Below are 15,029 nucleotides of genomic sequence, written 5' to 3' on the forward strand. Positions count from 1 at the left end.
TTTAACAGTTATTAGACTAAATAATTACTCTATTAAACATACAAATCAAAAGATGATTCAAAAATGAAAACAAATGCTGCTGCTTTAATCCTTTAAGGATTTGTTGGTGCTCTTTTAATAATGGATAAACAGTTAATGGATAGTAGTCAACCACTGTTTTTTATAGAGATGGGTGCTCGTTTTAATTTCTTATTCCCAGTTGTGTTGTCCGGTCTAGTGTTTATTTTAAATTTTTTAGAACGACCAATAATTAAAAAAAGATGAGGGAAGGAAATAAATATTTCCAGAGATTTTAATATAAGAACAAAAGGTGGATAAGTTATATTTTCATTTCCCAAATAAACATGTGAAATGAGGAATGAAAATGCTGCAGCCACACACTTAATTTACATAAACAGGATCTAATTGCTAATATGTTGGAAAAAAACTAATCACCTGGGTCATTTCAGCTGTTACATTATAAGAAGTATCTCCTCCCCTCCTGCCATCACAATCTTTTCCCATACAGCCATCTTCATTACACATGCATGCACGAGCCGGCCCTGATAGATAATGAAACACATTCTGGCACCACAATTAGCCGCTGGAGACACTAATAAGGCAACATTTTTCATAGCATGCAATTATTCTGGCCAAGCCCATCACCTGCACACTCACATTAACATGACCGCCGGTTCTCAGGAAAGACAATTGCTTAGCATTTCTGAACTGAACCCGCCAAAAAGGTCATCGGAGCTGTTTGTCAAACCAGCAAAGGCCATACACCACCAAGCCCTGCCTCTCTGTATTTCTAGCTTCTGGCTCGTCTGCTCCCAGCCAGTTATTGTTGATCTTGACCTTTGCCTGAGTACAGGGACTGTTGTGTGATACGAGCCTTTGCTAGTCTGAGCAAGCAGACAGCAGTTTTAAACAGTCTGGGTCAATACCAAATTATGTAATGAGTCCTTGTCAGTCCTATCAAATTAAGAGGTTTTCTTTCTGTGTGTGTTAGTTTCTTAAAAGATGTTTCAATCTTGGAGGAGAAGTGGATGTGTAATTTGTGATGTGTACAGAGGGTTATTTTTATCAAGAATAGGATTTTTTTTATTCCATCCTCGACTTTGGCATTTTGTCCGTGGCCATGTTGTTTTTTTGGAGCTAGACCTGACCATATTTGGACGAGAGGATGGCGTTGGGAAGAAGGATGCTAAGTTATCAGCACTAGCACATGTTAGCTAGCTAGCTTGGTTAGTAGGGTTAGCTGTAATGTCTACTCCTTACAGTGTGTTTTAGTACAACCGCACACTGAACAAGACTAAAAATGTTACAATTAACTTTTATTAAGTGAAAACACACTGTGAAAGGGTCAGAGTTATAAAACATAGTAGCGACTTGTTTGTCATAAGGTAGCCCTGCCCTAAAGCTACCCTGCTTCATCGTTTATTTTACTCTTAATTGGGCAATAAATTACAAAATGAACATCATGCTGTATTGAAAAAAACCTGAAACTAGCAACAGAGACCGTACACTTGTTCGTAAAATGTTTTCTGAGGTAATAAATTAAGAGAGAAGTAGGGTCATTTTCTCATAGACTTCTATACAATCTGACATCTTTTTTTGTAAATGGTGGGGTCGCCCTCTGCTGACCATTAGAAAGAATGCATGTTGAAGGCCCTTCTGCATTGGCTTCACTTTTCAGTCCCAAAGACTTCTTTGTTGGAATCAAATGTGGGAAGACTAAAGAAAAGCGGCAGGTTGTTACGTTTTTCAGGACCAAAAAAATTTGCCTATTAATGACTTTGGCCGTATCCATCTGTCATGTGACCCTTGCCCTGTCGTACCTTAAGAGTCTACCACTAAAATACTGGATTCTCTCTGTGCTCTCTGTGTGGCGATGGTAAGATTTAAAGGCTTGAAAAGAGCCATGAAATGTTTTTCATAAGAGCAATCTGCTGTGATGCCTTCAGCCTTACTTAGTCATAATCCCACACAAACGCACAACCATAAGCACACACCCTCACAGTGTGTGCATAATCATAATTTCTGGCTAAATGATCGAGCAGTTGCAAATGTTGAATCGTTTTGTCCTTGGAGACAGTAAATGAAGGGACTGCATAAAAATACTGCAGTTAATTACATTGCGATAACATTTAATTATTACCTGGAGGTTTGATAATTAATTGGTAAGTTTATGTAATTAAGTCACAATTCTTGTCCTAATGAGGTAGAAGCTAAGTGTCGACTTACTGCGGAGTTTGTTTATTTAGTTTAGTTTGTTGTAATGTGGAAATGACATCACTGAAATGTCAAGTGTACAAGAAATTAGTTGTTTTTGGCTTGACATTTGTGCTTTTGGAACTAATTTTTTTTTTCCAAAATGGTTTTATAACAACATGAAGTCATACAATTTCATATGACTAATCTCTAAAGTGAAGTTACATCATAAAAACATTATGGGATAATTTTCCTCAGATAAACAAATATGTACTGGCACAATCCAATGTGAAATTACACTTTTTGGAATTTAATTGAGAAAGGGCACAACCTCTTGTGCTTTTACTTTCGCTGAATTTAATCACCACTCCCAACACTACCCATATGAAAGTCAACAACAGCTTTATCTGGGAGAGTTTTCTCTTTACCTCACTTGGAATTTTCAAGGATGCTCCATTAGCCTCTAATTAGCTTCCTCCATCACAACTAGCTACTTAGCACCAGAAAATGTCCTGCCTGTCTCTTTACTACATCACAGTGATGGAGGGTCTAGTGAAGTATCTCCCTCGTAGTCTGATCAAGTGAGTCAGTCCCGAGCTTTGTACTACGTGCCTAGAGGCTGCCTTCACAAGACCAGACAGATTCTTTGTTTAACTGTGCTATGCTGCTTTGAGGCTGAGCCTGACCAGACGATGACTTTACGAGGGTGTGTGTGTGTGTGTGTGTGTGTGTGTGTGTGTGTGTGTGTGTGTAGAGAAAGGAGTGCTGGGAGCTGTCCCTTGGTGCTGAAAGAGAGCTCATTAACAAGAAAGGGAACACACTGCGAATGTGTTTGTAAGGATTCACATTCAAGCAAGTGAAAAAACCTCAAACCTGGCCTTTGGTTGAGGTCGTGTTGCTTGTTTTCAATGCAGCTTCAGTTCATTTCTCTAAAGTTCAGAACTTTAGAGAAATAAGAATCCTTGAGATGGTTTCACTTTTATTAAAAATAACATTACTTGATACTGTATCTCCTCCATGCAACAGTAGTGATATATGACAAAAGCCACTCGGACTATTTTATATTTCTAAGATCTCAAGTGTGGTTGGTTTGATGAGTCATGCAAACTTTGCAGAGAATAAGGAAATGTGACTGCAGCAAAAAAAATGATGTCGCAGCAAACAGTGAAATATTATATATTTAAATATATGCCAGGCCACTTCGCTTTAAGTCCTGTCGCAGGTAAATACGGAAACCTGAATTAGCGATTGTAGCTAATGGGTCATGCTTACTTTTCAAGATGAGCAAGTACACCATTGTCTGTTTTTGTTTAATCAGCTAAATTGTCTGCACTAATATAGCGCTTTTGTAGTCTTTGCGACCACTCAAAGCTCTTCACACTACAGACGGCACATTCATGCACACATATTCATAGGCTGGCTGCCGAGGCTACCCTAAACAGTTTAATTAGGGTTCAGTATCTTCCCGAATGGATGGGCTGCCATAGTCAGGGATTGAACCACTGACCTCTAACCTTCCGACCAAGGGGCAACCGCTCTACCAACTGAGCCACAATAGCCACCCTGTATCTGCACTCGGAATGGGTGGATTTTAAACCAGAAGTGGTGGGGCAACAAAAATAACTGAGTGGGGCCTGAAGTTGATATGGGTCGATCAGAAGTTGCTTTATTTTTATCAGAAAACTATTTCATGAACTGTTCAACTTACTGTTTGCAGAACATAGCTTGTCACCAGTACATTTATTGACACATTTTGACGTTTCCTCTGAGTATTTGGCTCAGCCCTACTAACTTTGCACTCACCTCTGTTGTAAAGATTTGGCAAATATGCCCTAAAGCTTTCCTTATAGATTTTTTTTACATAGATCATTTAAATGCTTGGCTCTGAGCGACACCAAAAGTTAACTCAGACAAGAACTATTTTTGCTGTTTATGAATATATATACAGTATAGTATATATAGTATATATATACCAGTCAGCTAACCAAGCTAGCTGTTTGATTAGCCAACTAGCAAACTATCCATTCAACTTAATAACAAAAACATCCTTACTGTTTTATATATAGCATGACACTGTTTCAGTAGAGGTGAAATACTGGAATTTTCCTTCATGCAGCATTAAAAGAAACATACATATGAGGTAAATGATCGCATTAGCAGCTTAAAATATAATACGTTCTGCATTTTCAAAGCCAATGCAAGATAAAATAACTGTGAAGCTGTACTCCCAGCTGAAAACACTTCACAGTCTCAGATGGTCAATAAACTGAAGCAAAAACTGTTCAGTGTTTGACCTTTTTACTGGCCTGTAATGATATTAGCTTTAATGGGCTGTAACATATTTTCCCTGTGACCACCTGCAGTGCGATGTGAAATGTAAATGATCCATTACTCAGTAAATACATCAACATCAGCTGTAGTATGTCACTTATAGACATATGGGCTGTGTGCGGCAGCAGGTGTGACTTGGACGGAGACACATGAAGCTGGTGATAGCTACATATGGCTGAGATGAATAAAACAGGAACACAGAGTGAAACTAGCAGGAGGAAGAATGAAGAGGTCTGGCTGTATGACCTGAATACAGATAGAGGCATTACAGCAGATGAGGACTTTAGGACATGTTTGTGATAAGTGTGTTATAATCTGTGCATATGTCAGAGTGTGAGGCTCTGCATAATGTCATCCAGTGTACAGACCTGGAGTGCAAACACAGTCGCATTAGCTATCAGATAGAAGGAAGCGAAAGCAGATTTAATAGCTTTTGGTGTTTACTATCTGCTTTGTAGATTGAGATTAAATCTGCCTGCTGCTCTGTTTACCTGTTGAATCATTGCACTCAAACTTGATATTTATACTTATTCTATTCACCTCTTTTTAAACATGCTGGATCAAACTACATTCAACCAAACAGTACAGAATATTTTGTTTGATTCGCTGGCTCTCGTCAGCCAATGGAGTTTACTTAGTCACCAAGGAGATGGTACACTTGATCTAAGCATAGAATTTCAGTTATGTGATAGCAGATGGTTGATATTTGGGGAGAGTTTATTGTTTTTCCAACTGTGCTCGCTTCTACCCACATTGTGGATGAAACATTACATTGTTACATTTAACTCAATTAGCAGCTTGCTAGTTAACCAGCTAATTTAAGAATTCCACCATGCTACTTCATGCTACTCTGGTTACAAAAGATTAGCCAAAAAAAGTTGTTTCTGAAGTTTTCTGAAGATGGCAGTTTTCAGCTAGACTCGGAAGGGCGAGTGCTGCCTTCCATGTTTATCGTTCTGTCGTGCTTACCACCCTGCTCTATGACAGTGAGTCCTGGAGTCCATACAGACGTCACATCAAGAACCTCGGTCAGTACCACCTTCGATGCCTCAGGAAAATAGCTGGAATCCACTGGATGGACAAAATCACTGACACAGAAGTGCTAAGGTGTTGTAAAATCCAGGAAATAGAATGCTGCGTCATCCAGGACACAAAGATGGACTCAAAGCCAACTTGAAATCCTGCAACATAAATTCAGATACCTGGGAAGTCACCACTCACAACAGAACATCATGGCTTGGGCTCTTCTCTTTGTAGAAAGCTGCATCCAACGGAAGAAAAACAAACAATGGAGTTTAAAGAAAAACAAACGATGGCGTCTAAAGAACTCTGTCCTGGCCCAATGGACAGCAGACTAATGGAAGTGTAGTGACTATGGGCGCATTAGCATGTCTCGTATTGGCTTGGTCAGCCACCAAAGAACACACAAGTAGCAGCCATAGACCGTCCAAGGCGAGATCTGTCTTTAGAGACCGCTCACTCCATACTATCCTACGCTGTTAAATGAGGGTGTGGATGACTCTTTACTGAACACCTTCACTTTTGAACTACACTGACGACTACGACAAGTATCGCACTGACCGCTCTTGCGACCTATAAAGCACTTGTGTCCTAATGGACTCGAACTTAACCCACGGCACTTACTCTTGCTATGTTTCTTGATTTCATCCTTGCTTGTGTTGTATTACTCTCATTTGTACGTCGCTTTGGATAAAATCGTCTGCTAAATGACATTGTAGAATTGTAAAATGAAGCATTAAGTTGTTAAATTTTTACTAATGATATCAATTCTACAATGTCATTTAGCAGACACTTTCATCCAAAGTGACATAGAAGTAAAGAAGCATAGCAAGAGTAAGAACCATTGGTTAAGTTTGAGTCCATTAGGACGTAAGTTCTTTTAGGTCAGTGCAATATTGTTGTCATCTGTGAGATCAAGGTGTTCAGCGAAGAGCTGGGTCTTCAGGCTCTTCTTAAAGATTAATAAGGACTCAGCAGATCGGATGGAGTTTGGAAGTTTGTTTCACCATCGGGGTACTACTGTTTAGTGGCTTTTCAGTTAGCTAGCTAACTTGCTAAATTGACCATACTACTATCATGCTACAGCAGGTCCTCTTGGCCATGTCTACATGCCTAATGGCACTGACTTGCTGCCATGCAATTGGCTGATTACACATTTGTGGTAACGAGCAGCTTCACAGGCCTACCTTATAAAGTGGTGGGTGAGTGTAAGTCAAGGCAGTGGCCATATAGAAGTGCCCGTGGTTTCATCTAAAGCGTGTCGATGCATTTTGGGAAGGGGTGAGTTGTGACCCATGTCAAAAACACTGTACTGTGTCTCTGATAAAATACAGCATTTACTACTAAAATGAGTTGTTTTAAAAGTCCTCCGGTAACCTATAATTTAGAGGTTAGATTTTCCTCGTCTCTGTCTTTCAGCAGCATCTCTCAAAAGCTCATGAATGGATTACGATCAAATTGGCCTGAGCAGACAGACTGCATGCCAAAGAGCAGTTGATTAGATTTCGGCAGTGATCTGGATCTCGGATATCCGCCCTCAGATGATAATCCTGTTTTAGCCATAACTAAGATAAAGACTTGACTCTAAATCTGTAGGGTATGTTTGCATGATTAAGAAATCAATTTGAAGACGTAAGAGACAACTCGTATCTCTGGGTGCAGCATTGGCAGAGTGTTAACAGTTGACCATAGGGCTTTAAAGCATTACTGTTACTTTTTCATAGTACACTGTCAGGGGAGAAGTGTTTTTTTTTGGTTAATGTTCTGATGTTGTGTACTCCTTCAACAGAAACTGCTTTGAAATGTCGAAGGTAGTGATTTGCTTTCCCCAAATCACTCTCTTTTGCGATAAAAAAAGAAAAAGAAATAAAGAAACCCTCCTCGCTCTGGGTTATCGATTTCTCTTCGCAGAGCTGCCACAGTGTGGTGCCCGCTCGGAGACTGGTTTCCCAGCAAGTGGTTGCCATAGCAACAGGTAGCCACGTAGTCATGGCGGCCATGGAGGGCAGGGTGGTGGCAGTATAGGGGGAGAGGAAGGGAGGGGAGGAAGAGGTGAGGAAGGGGGGGAGGGGGGGTGTATTGAAAGCAGTGGCAGACTATTAATAGAGCTTATCGGGAGCCAGCTGCAGAAAGCTGCGCTCTCATGGCACCTTGTCAGAAACATCCTCTGCAAACACACAGTTAGTTCTGTGTGTATGTGAGTACAGAAGCATGCATGTGACTGTATCTGTGTGTGTGTGTGTGTGTGTTTGGGTGTTTGGGTGTTTGGGTGTGTGTGTGTGTGTGTGTGTGTGTTTGTGTGTCCGAGATGGACTGTAGTACTTGTTTGTGTCCCCTGGGCTCACCTCCTGTCCTCATGACAATTTTTGTTGCTGTTGTTGCTGTCGGTGTTAATTTGATTCATTCAGTTAATTCATTACAGACAATAAAGATAATTAAACTAGTTGTACTATGTAATAGTAATGTAAAACTCACTTATTTTGTAAAACACTTTTGTTTTGCGATTTTGAAGAATACAAACTAGTTAAAATTGACTTGTTTTCCACCTGTCGAACCATAATATTAAAATGTTAATACATGTAGTTTTAATGTGAGTAGTTGGAGTAAATGTTTCTTTGTCTGTAAGGACTTGGCTTGGTAACACTGCAACATTTTAAACTGTCATGTGTAAATTTAATGATTACCTGAACTATTAGTGCCTACCGAGGGGCTGGTGTTGGAAGTTATCTACATCGGACACTAGTTCTGCAACTTCCAATTTGTCTCTGTACTACAATAACTACTATTCTATTCAGACAACTCAGATCATTCACGGCTACATTAAAACGTTTAAACTGTATGTTGACAGCCGTTTTCAGTACTTGTGTGACAAAAAGAGCAAAGATAACTGATCAGGTGAGCCATGAAAATGATCAGGAAACTTATTTTTCAGATTTTCTGACAACACAGTAATACAGCACAAATTTCCTATCTCACATTGTCAAGGAAAGTGATTATTCAATTGTGTATTAGTTCCTAGGAAATGCTGCAAAATTGAATGGGTTTTTCATCAACTCATGCTACACCACTTACACAAAGTTTAAGAAGAAACAGGCCAGTAGTTTGTCCCTAATCCTTTTGATAAACAGACAAACAAACCGATAACAGAAAGAGACAGACACACAAACAGATAAATCTCACCGAAAACATAACCTCCTATGTGGAGATAATTAAGAAAAAACAACGGAGGGTATGAATTACCGAAATGGCCTCAGGGCCAAGTCATTATTTGGACTATTAGTTTTTATTCTAATTAAAACTTTTCTTTTTTTGTTTATCATTACCATAAAACTTTAAATTGTCACATTTTGAAGTTGCTGCCACACTAAATAAATCATTACTTGCCTTAAAGTCTTAAGCCACTTTAGTTTGTAGTAAATCTGCTAAATGTGCTGAAAGAAATGCCCAGGTTTTTTTTTTTTTTAATTACTTACCTTGGATGACCACCATGTAACTCAAGACAAAACTATATTTAACATATTACATATAATCAGTTCAATTAACTTAACTGCAGTTGAGAACATCAAACAAAGCATTTATTATTGCATATAACTGTAGTAAAACTTAACTTTTATGTATTTATTTATTTATTGTGCCTGACCTCAACCAATCAGGCTGATATTCAGGGTGGGTCTTTCCAAAAGGTAGTGGGATTCATAATTACAGCAATATGGCATTTTTGAGACCAATGCCAATACTGATTTTAAAGAGTAAAAATGAAACATTAAACAATTATGGTGTCCGATAACTTCATTTTTTGAGATAGACCTGTTTTTATGTGGATTGTGAACTGATTCTCCAAGTGAGCTACTTTCTCAAACATAAAACTTTATTAAACAATATTTTACATTGTTATAAATTATTATATAAATGATAATGGAGAAAATAAAGAATAGATAGGAATAAAAATACATAGCTGAATAAACATCATTACTGTTCAGTGTCAGTCAATTGCTGACTATTCAGATAAAAATGATAAAGGCATGTAACATTTTCTGCAATATATTGTGTAAAAAAAAATTCATAATACACACATATCAGAGTATACACAGATACTGATAAGCCTTTGACATGCCAATATCGGCCGATAATATCAGTCAAACGATATATCTGTCGGGCTTTTTTCATAATTAGGCGATAAACAACATGTTGGCATTCTAATTGAGAGCGTGTTAGCATTTAGCTCATGTACAACACCACAGAGCCTATCATGGTTTTATTAGTATATTTTTGAGGATAAAATGAGGTAATATTATAAATTATACTTTAAAAATAATATTTCAGATAGGGTAAAGGCCAGTTTATTGGTTAAATGGTTAAGGTTTTTGTAATGGTTTAGCAGCTTGTCCCAGTGGTTTCATATGTGGTAAACGTTTTTATTGACGTCAGACAAAATAAGCCATTTTTGTATACAGTTAGGCTGCATTTCCCTTGAGAACAAGCAACATCTGTTGCACAGAGCACAATCTCTGAGTCACCTCTCTTAGCAGATGCTCCCTCTTAATGTCCTCTCTCCCTCTCTCTCTCCCCCGCTGTGTAGGTATCGCCTCTATGACAGTGCCAGTGTACATCGCCGAGGCCTCTCCGCCCCACCTCAGGGGTCAGCTGGTGACGGTTAACACCCTCTTCATCACCGGTGGACAGTTCACTGCCAGCCTCATCGACGGCGCCTTCAGCTACCTGCAGCGCGACGGATGGAGGTCAGACACAGAGACACTCGCCTCACACTTACAGGAGATGTGTAAAGTTACCATTTAGACGGATAAAGAAAAAAAACAACATAAAATGGCATCTTATATGTTGCATAAATGCACATTTCAAAGGGTTCTCATCTCCCTTTATGATGGATTGTCAGTGTACTTTTCTTTGGGTTCTTATCATATCAAATGCCAGAAAACGTCATGCTGGCTCAAACCCTCATTCCAAATGTCAACACATGCACGGGTCAGCCCCTAACATTTGCTCAGAGCGGCCGTGCTGTACGTTTGAAAAGATACAGTATGCCTCCTTCTCAGTCCCTTTTTCTGTTTTTCTGCTTCTGTACGCGTCTTTTGCTGCTGTCACACTAAATGCAGCTTCGCAAGATGTCTGAATGTTGAGCTGAGAGATATTTTAGATAAGAATCGTCCTTTTTGCAAGGGTTTGGTTTAACTTTGGATCTGATGGAGACGAGGGAGAACGTCAGAAGACCTCAGACCGCTGTGATTCATACATGATAATGGATTTTCTGAGACACTTATTGAGTTTAAAGTTGTCTGATTGACGTCTTTGCCTGGGCAGAAAAGCCCTCTATGTCTGGGTGCTCATTAAAAATATATGGATTTCTTTTTCCCTGTCTTTGGAGTTGTATAAAAAACAGCGACCTGCACTTCTTCTACCCCCTGAGATAAAGCTCTCTAACATCTTATTATTAGCCTGCTTCGTTCCCCCTCTCTGGCTCTGTACCCTTTTATACTTGTCCTTTACCACATTATGTTTGGATTTGTAAAACCACCCTTTTACAGAATGTGTTGAACCCTGATTGTGTGCATGAGCAGATACACAGAGGCAATTTTCCTCTTAACATAATAGTCCAGTCCAATAGTCTATAATGGTATTAAAAATCATAGACTGTGTAAATAATGGATGTAGTTACACACATCACCATCTTGTGTCGCCATCTTGTTTCCGATACGGGGAGCAGACCATATCTGGACTGTGGAATAGCGAGAGGGATCTGATCACTGACTACAGCCTCTCTACACCTCAACCTGACTGAGAGAAGTGCTAATTCATGTTAGCATTAGCTGGAGCATTAACTGGGATGTTAGTTTTGGCTAGCAAAAACAAAAACAAAATGTACGTTGCTTACCTCAGAAAAATGAACAGCGACTCCTTGGAGTGTCTGTTAGCCCAACCAAACATTGAACAAGACATTTTAAATGAACAAAATGGTCAAATAAACTGTCATTTAGTGAAAATAAAGTGTGAAAGGGTCAAAGTTATGAGATCAAACCGGGAAACATCCTTTTTTATATCTATATAACGTTATATATATAACTTTATTGACACGTTGCCGTGGATACGCATTGCTCTGCTTCTCTCCTGATGACGGCTCGCCTTGTTTGTACCTGTCAATCAAAGGTAGCCATGCCTCAAATCATAAGATTCTTTATCTTCTATTTTTTTCTAAATGGGACCATTATTGGAACTATTAACATCAAATTGTCTTGAAGAAGATTTTTTACGAACCATAGTGTTGTCCTGAACATTTTTTCTGAGGTAATAAATCAAGTGAGAAGTTTTCTCATTTTGCATTAAAATTAATGGACAGAAATGTTTTTGCAGTCGCCGTCAGCGCCCCCTACTGGAATTTTCACTAGAATGCAGCTTAAGGCACTTCCTGGTTTGCCTCCATGCTCAGACCCGGAGGTTGCCGCCTGTTAAAATTCAACGCTTTATAGTTAATCTAATCCTTAATCCTTTAATCCTTTAACTGATCACAGACGCTCTTAACTGTCAAATTCACGGCCAGAATCAAATGCTAAATGTAAATGTGAAGTTATTTTAGGCAGATGAATATGAATATAGCCCTGACATTTTCCCCTTTGTTTAATTTTAATGAACTAAACCAGATGCTTTCTTTCAAATAGCTTAACATAAAGGCAACCTTATAACAACCTATTTCTGTAAGCAAATGTCAAAGGAATTAAAAATTGGATGGCATACAAAGCTTTGCATGCGGCCAAACCACCTGGTTATGTTGTTTCTGTGATCATAATTAGATTCCTCCCTCCCCCCCTCTGCAGGTACATGTTGGGTCTGTCAGTGCTCCCCGCCGTGCTCCAGTTTATGGGATTCCTGTTCCTGCCGGAGAGCCCTCGCTGGTTAATTCAGCGTGGGCTGACCCAGAAGGCCCGGCGCGTGCTCAGTCAGATCCGAGGCAACCAGAACATCGACGAGGAGTACGATAGCATCAAGAACAGCATCGACGAGGAGGAGGACAGCGGAGGAGGTAACGGGGGGGGAAAGGAGAGAACAGAAGGCATTTGGCTTGTTTGTTTCTTGTGTCATGTTTTAATCTTTTTGGGGAGTTTTTTGGGTGATATTTGTATTTATACAGTACAGAAACAGGTATCTGTGCATTGGGTGGCTGCTGCTTGGATATCAGTTTAGTAATGGTTACCTGCAGATATTTGAGGAAGATATTTAAATCAGAATCAGTAATACTTTATTGATCCCTGGAGGGAAATTTGGTTTCGCTCTACTTACTCCAAACAAGAATAGAAAGAAATAGAAGTATATATACATAGAAAAATGTAGAAAATAGCAAAATATACAAACTTAAAAATAGGCAAATTTTAAAATATACAAACTTAAAAATATACCAACTTAAAAATATACAAAGTTTAAAATATACAAACTTAAAAATATACAAACTTAAAAAATGTACAAACTTAAAAATATACAAACTTAAAATTATACAAACTTAAAAATATAGACTTGAAAAATATTCAAACTTGAAAAATATACAGACAATATACAGACTACAGACTTGTAGTTCAATGTAAATCAGTTGTAATAAACACAATGTAATATTTTTCACTGGTGTAGAGGGCACTCATCACTTTAAGGCTTTCTTAGGGACCGCAGTAATAGTTGACCTCTTCCACAGCAAAGGCACACGGTGCTGTGGGAGCCAGGGGATCATTGGAAACATGTTTGAAAGAACAAATTCCTGGTTCATGGTATTAACACCTCACAGCTGACGGAGTCACAACTCTGAGCCTGAAGGCTTTTGATGCCCTGATTAGAGAGTTCATGCTCCTCTCCCGCTGCGTGATGAAGTCCTTCCTACTGGAGAGACAATAAGTCATTCAGCTGCTCTGTTGCATTCTGCGTCTCCTAGGGCGATGATGGTTGCCTGCCTGTCAAACAGTGTGAGCAGCAATGTGGCATATTTAGGGTCCGAGCGTCGACTGCAAGCGGCGGCGAGGAGCCTATTGAAATTGAAGTAATTATTATTATTTTCTTGCCTTTTTGGAGGCTTTATCATACTTTAAAAGTTGCAAAACTTTGCGAGAGGCTCAAAAGTATGGTGAAGTTTACGTATGTAAGGGTCTTGTGAAAGGGCTTGGCAAAGTACCTCAGTGGCGCCCCCTAAAAAATGTAAACGGAGCGGCACCTTACGGGGAGCATTCACGTAAACAAAAAAAATTGGTACATATATGTATCATGGGGAGACGCACCAAAAAGCCAGGAACAGGAAGTCGGCCATCTTGGCTCAAACTTAATTTTTTTGCATTTTTTGGCCAATTTCAGGCTCCGTACTGTGATGAACTGCTCCTACAGTTTTAACCCCATTGACTTCAAATTTGGTCGGTATCGTCTTTAGAACTTTGTGATTGCAAAACTGGTTTGCAATTTCATTTTCTATTAAAGTATGTGGGCGTGGCATGGCGGTGAAGAATGGTGTTTTCGCCATAAGACAGGAAGTTGCTGTAACTTCAGTGTCCATTGTCCAATCTGCCCCAAATTTGTCATGCATGGTGAGACTCCCGGGCTGAACATGTTGATATATTAATATTGAGCGATGGTTATATCACTCCCCGCTGGCCGTTTTTTAGAGGAAACTGCACATTTTCGTTTAACAGTGATGGTGTGGCTGCGTTGCAATTTTCGGTGTCTCGCAAAAGGAAAGGAACATGGAGGGGCGAGGACCCATTCAACGCTGCTTGCAGCTTTAATTTCATTTGAGTTTCTGTTTATGCAGGTTGAGTTTCTGTCGTTGGGGCTCTTTTGTCATCTGCTCATCTGTGGTGGCTTCGAGATGACTATGTAGGTCTTTGGTGAATGTTTCATTGAAACTTTTAAGATTAATCAGTCCTGTAAATAGAGATTTCAGATCGAAAGAGAACCACACAGAAAGGGGAAGGGGTTCTGTAACAGACTACATGGGCAATTCTTTCTTCTTCATGGTCAATTATTATGTGAGCTGACCTTTGTTTGACCACTCGGATACTGCTGCTGTTTGTTACCGGCTCTGCCAGTGTGAGCACACAGTATTGAGGGAGGTTGTCAGTATGACGGCTCACTGAGCTTTATTAGCTCATATTGCTGTTTCATAACACTTGTTACAGGAAATTATCTTTATATCACAGGCTGTGTGGTACACATCGGTTTGATCCTTCAAATCTTCAAATTACCTTCTAATCTCATTAATACTCACTCAAACCAGTCCAAGACACACACACTCACATACGTGTGTATTAACCCACATTTTATCATACTCTTTATCTGCCATCTGTTTGCGCTCGTGTGTGAGAGAAAGCAAGAGCGAAATACAATTAAATCCACAAAAGGGAGACATTTTGCACATTTACACACGCGGAGCATCTGGTGTCATAATTGCTGCAGTTGTGTGAATTTGAATCAAATCATCAAAACAGTTGAGAGTCAAAGTTCTA

General features: G+C 39.4%; 1 protein-coding gene across 1 annotated transcript in view; it reads left to right on the forward strand.

Annotated features, from left to right (window-relative positions):
* LOC131960601 (proton myo-inositol cotransporter-like) overlaps positions 1-15,029 on the forward strand; it is a 93,715-nt gene that overhangs the window by 6,760 nt on the left and 71,926 nt on the right. The window contains exons 2-3 of the mRNA XM_059325857.1: positions 10,124-10,283; positions 12,372-12,577. Coding sequence (XP_059181840.1) covers positions 10,124-10,283; positions 12,372-12,577 — 366 coding nt within the window. The remainder of the gene's footprint in view (positions 1-10,123; positions 10,284-12,371; positions 12,578-15,029) is intronic.

Source organism: Centropristis striata, chromosome 22 (genome assembly GCF_030273125.1).
Source record: "Centropristis striata isolate RG_2023a ecotype Rhode Island chromosome 22, C.striata_1.0, whole genome shotgun sequence".
NCBI classification, from domain to species: Eukaryota; Metazoa; Chordata; class Actinopteri; order Perciformes; family Serranidae; genus Centropristis; species Centropristis striata.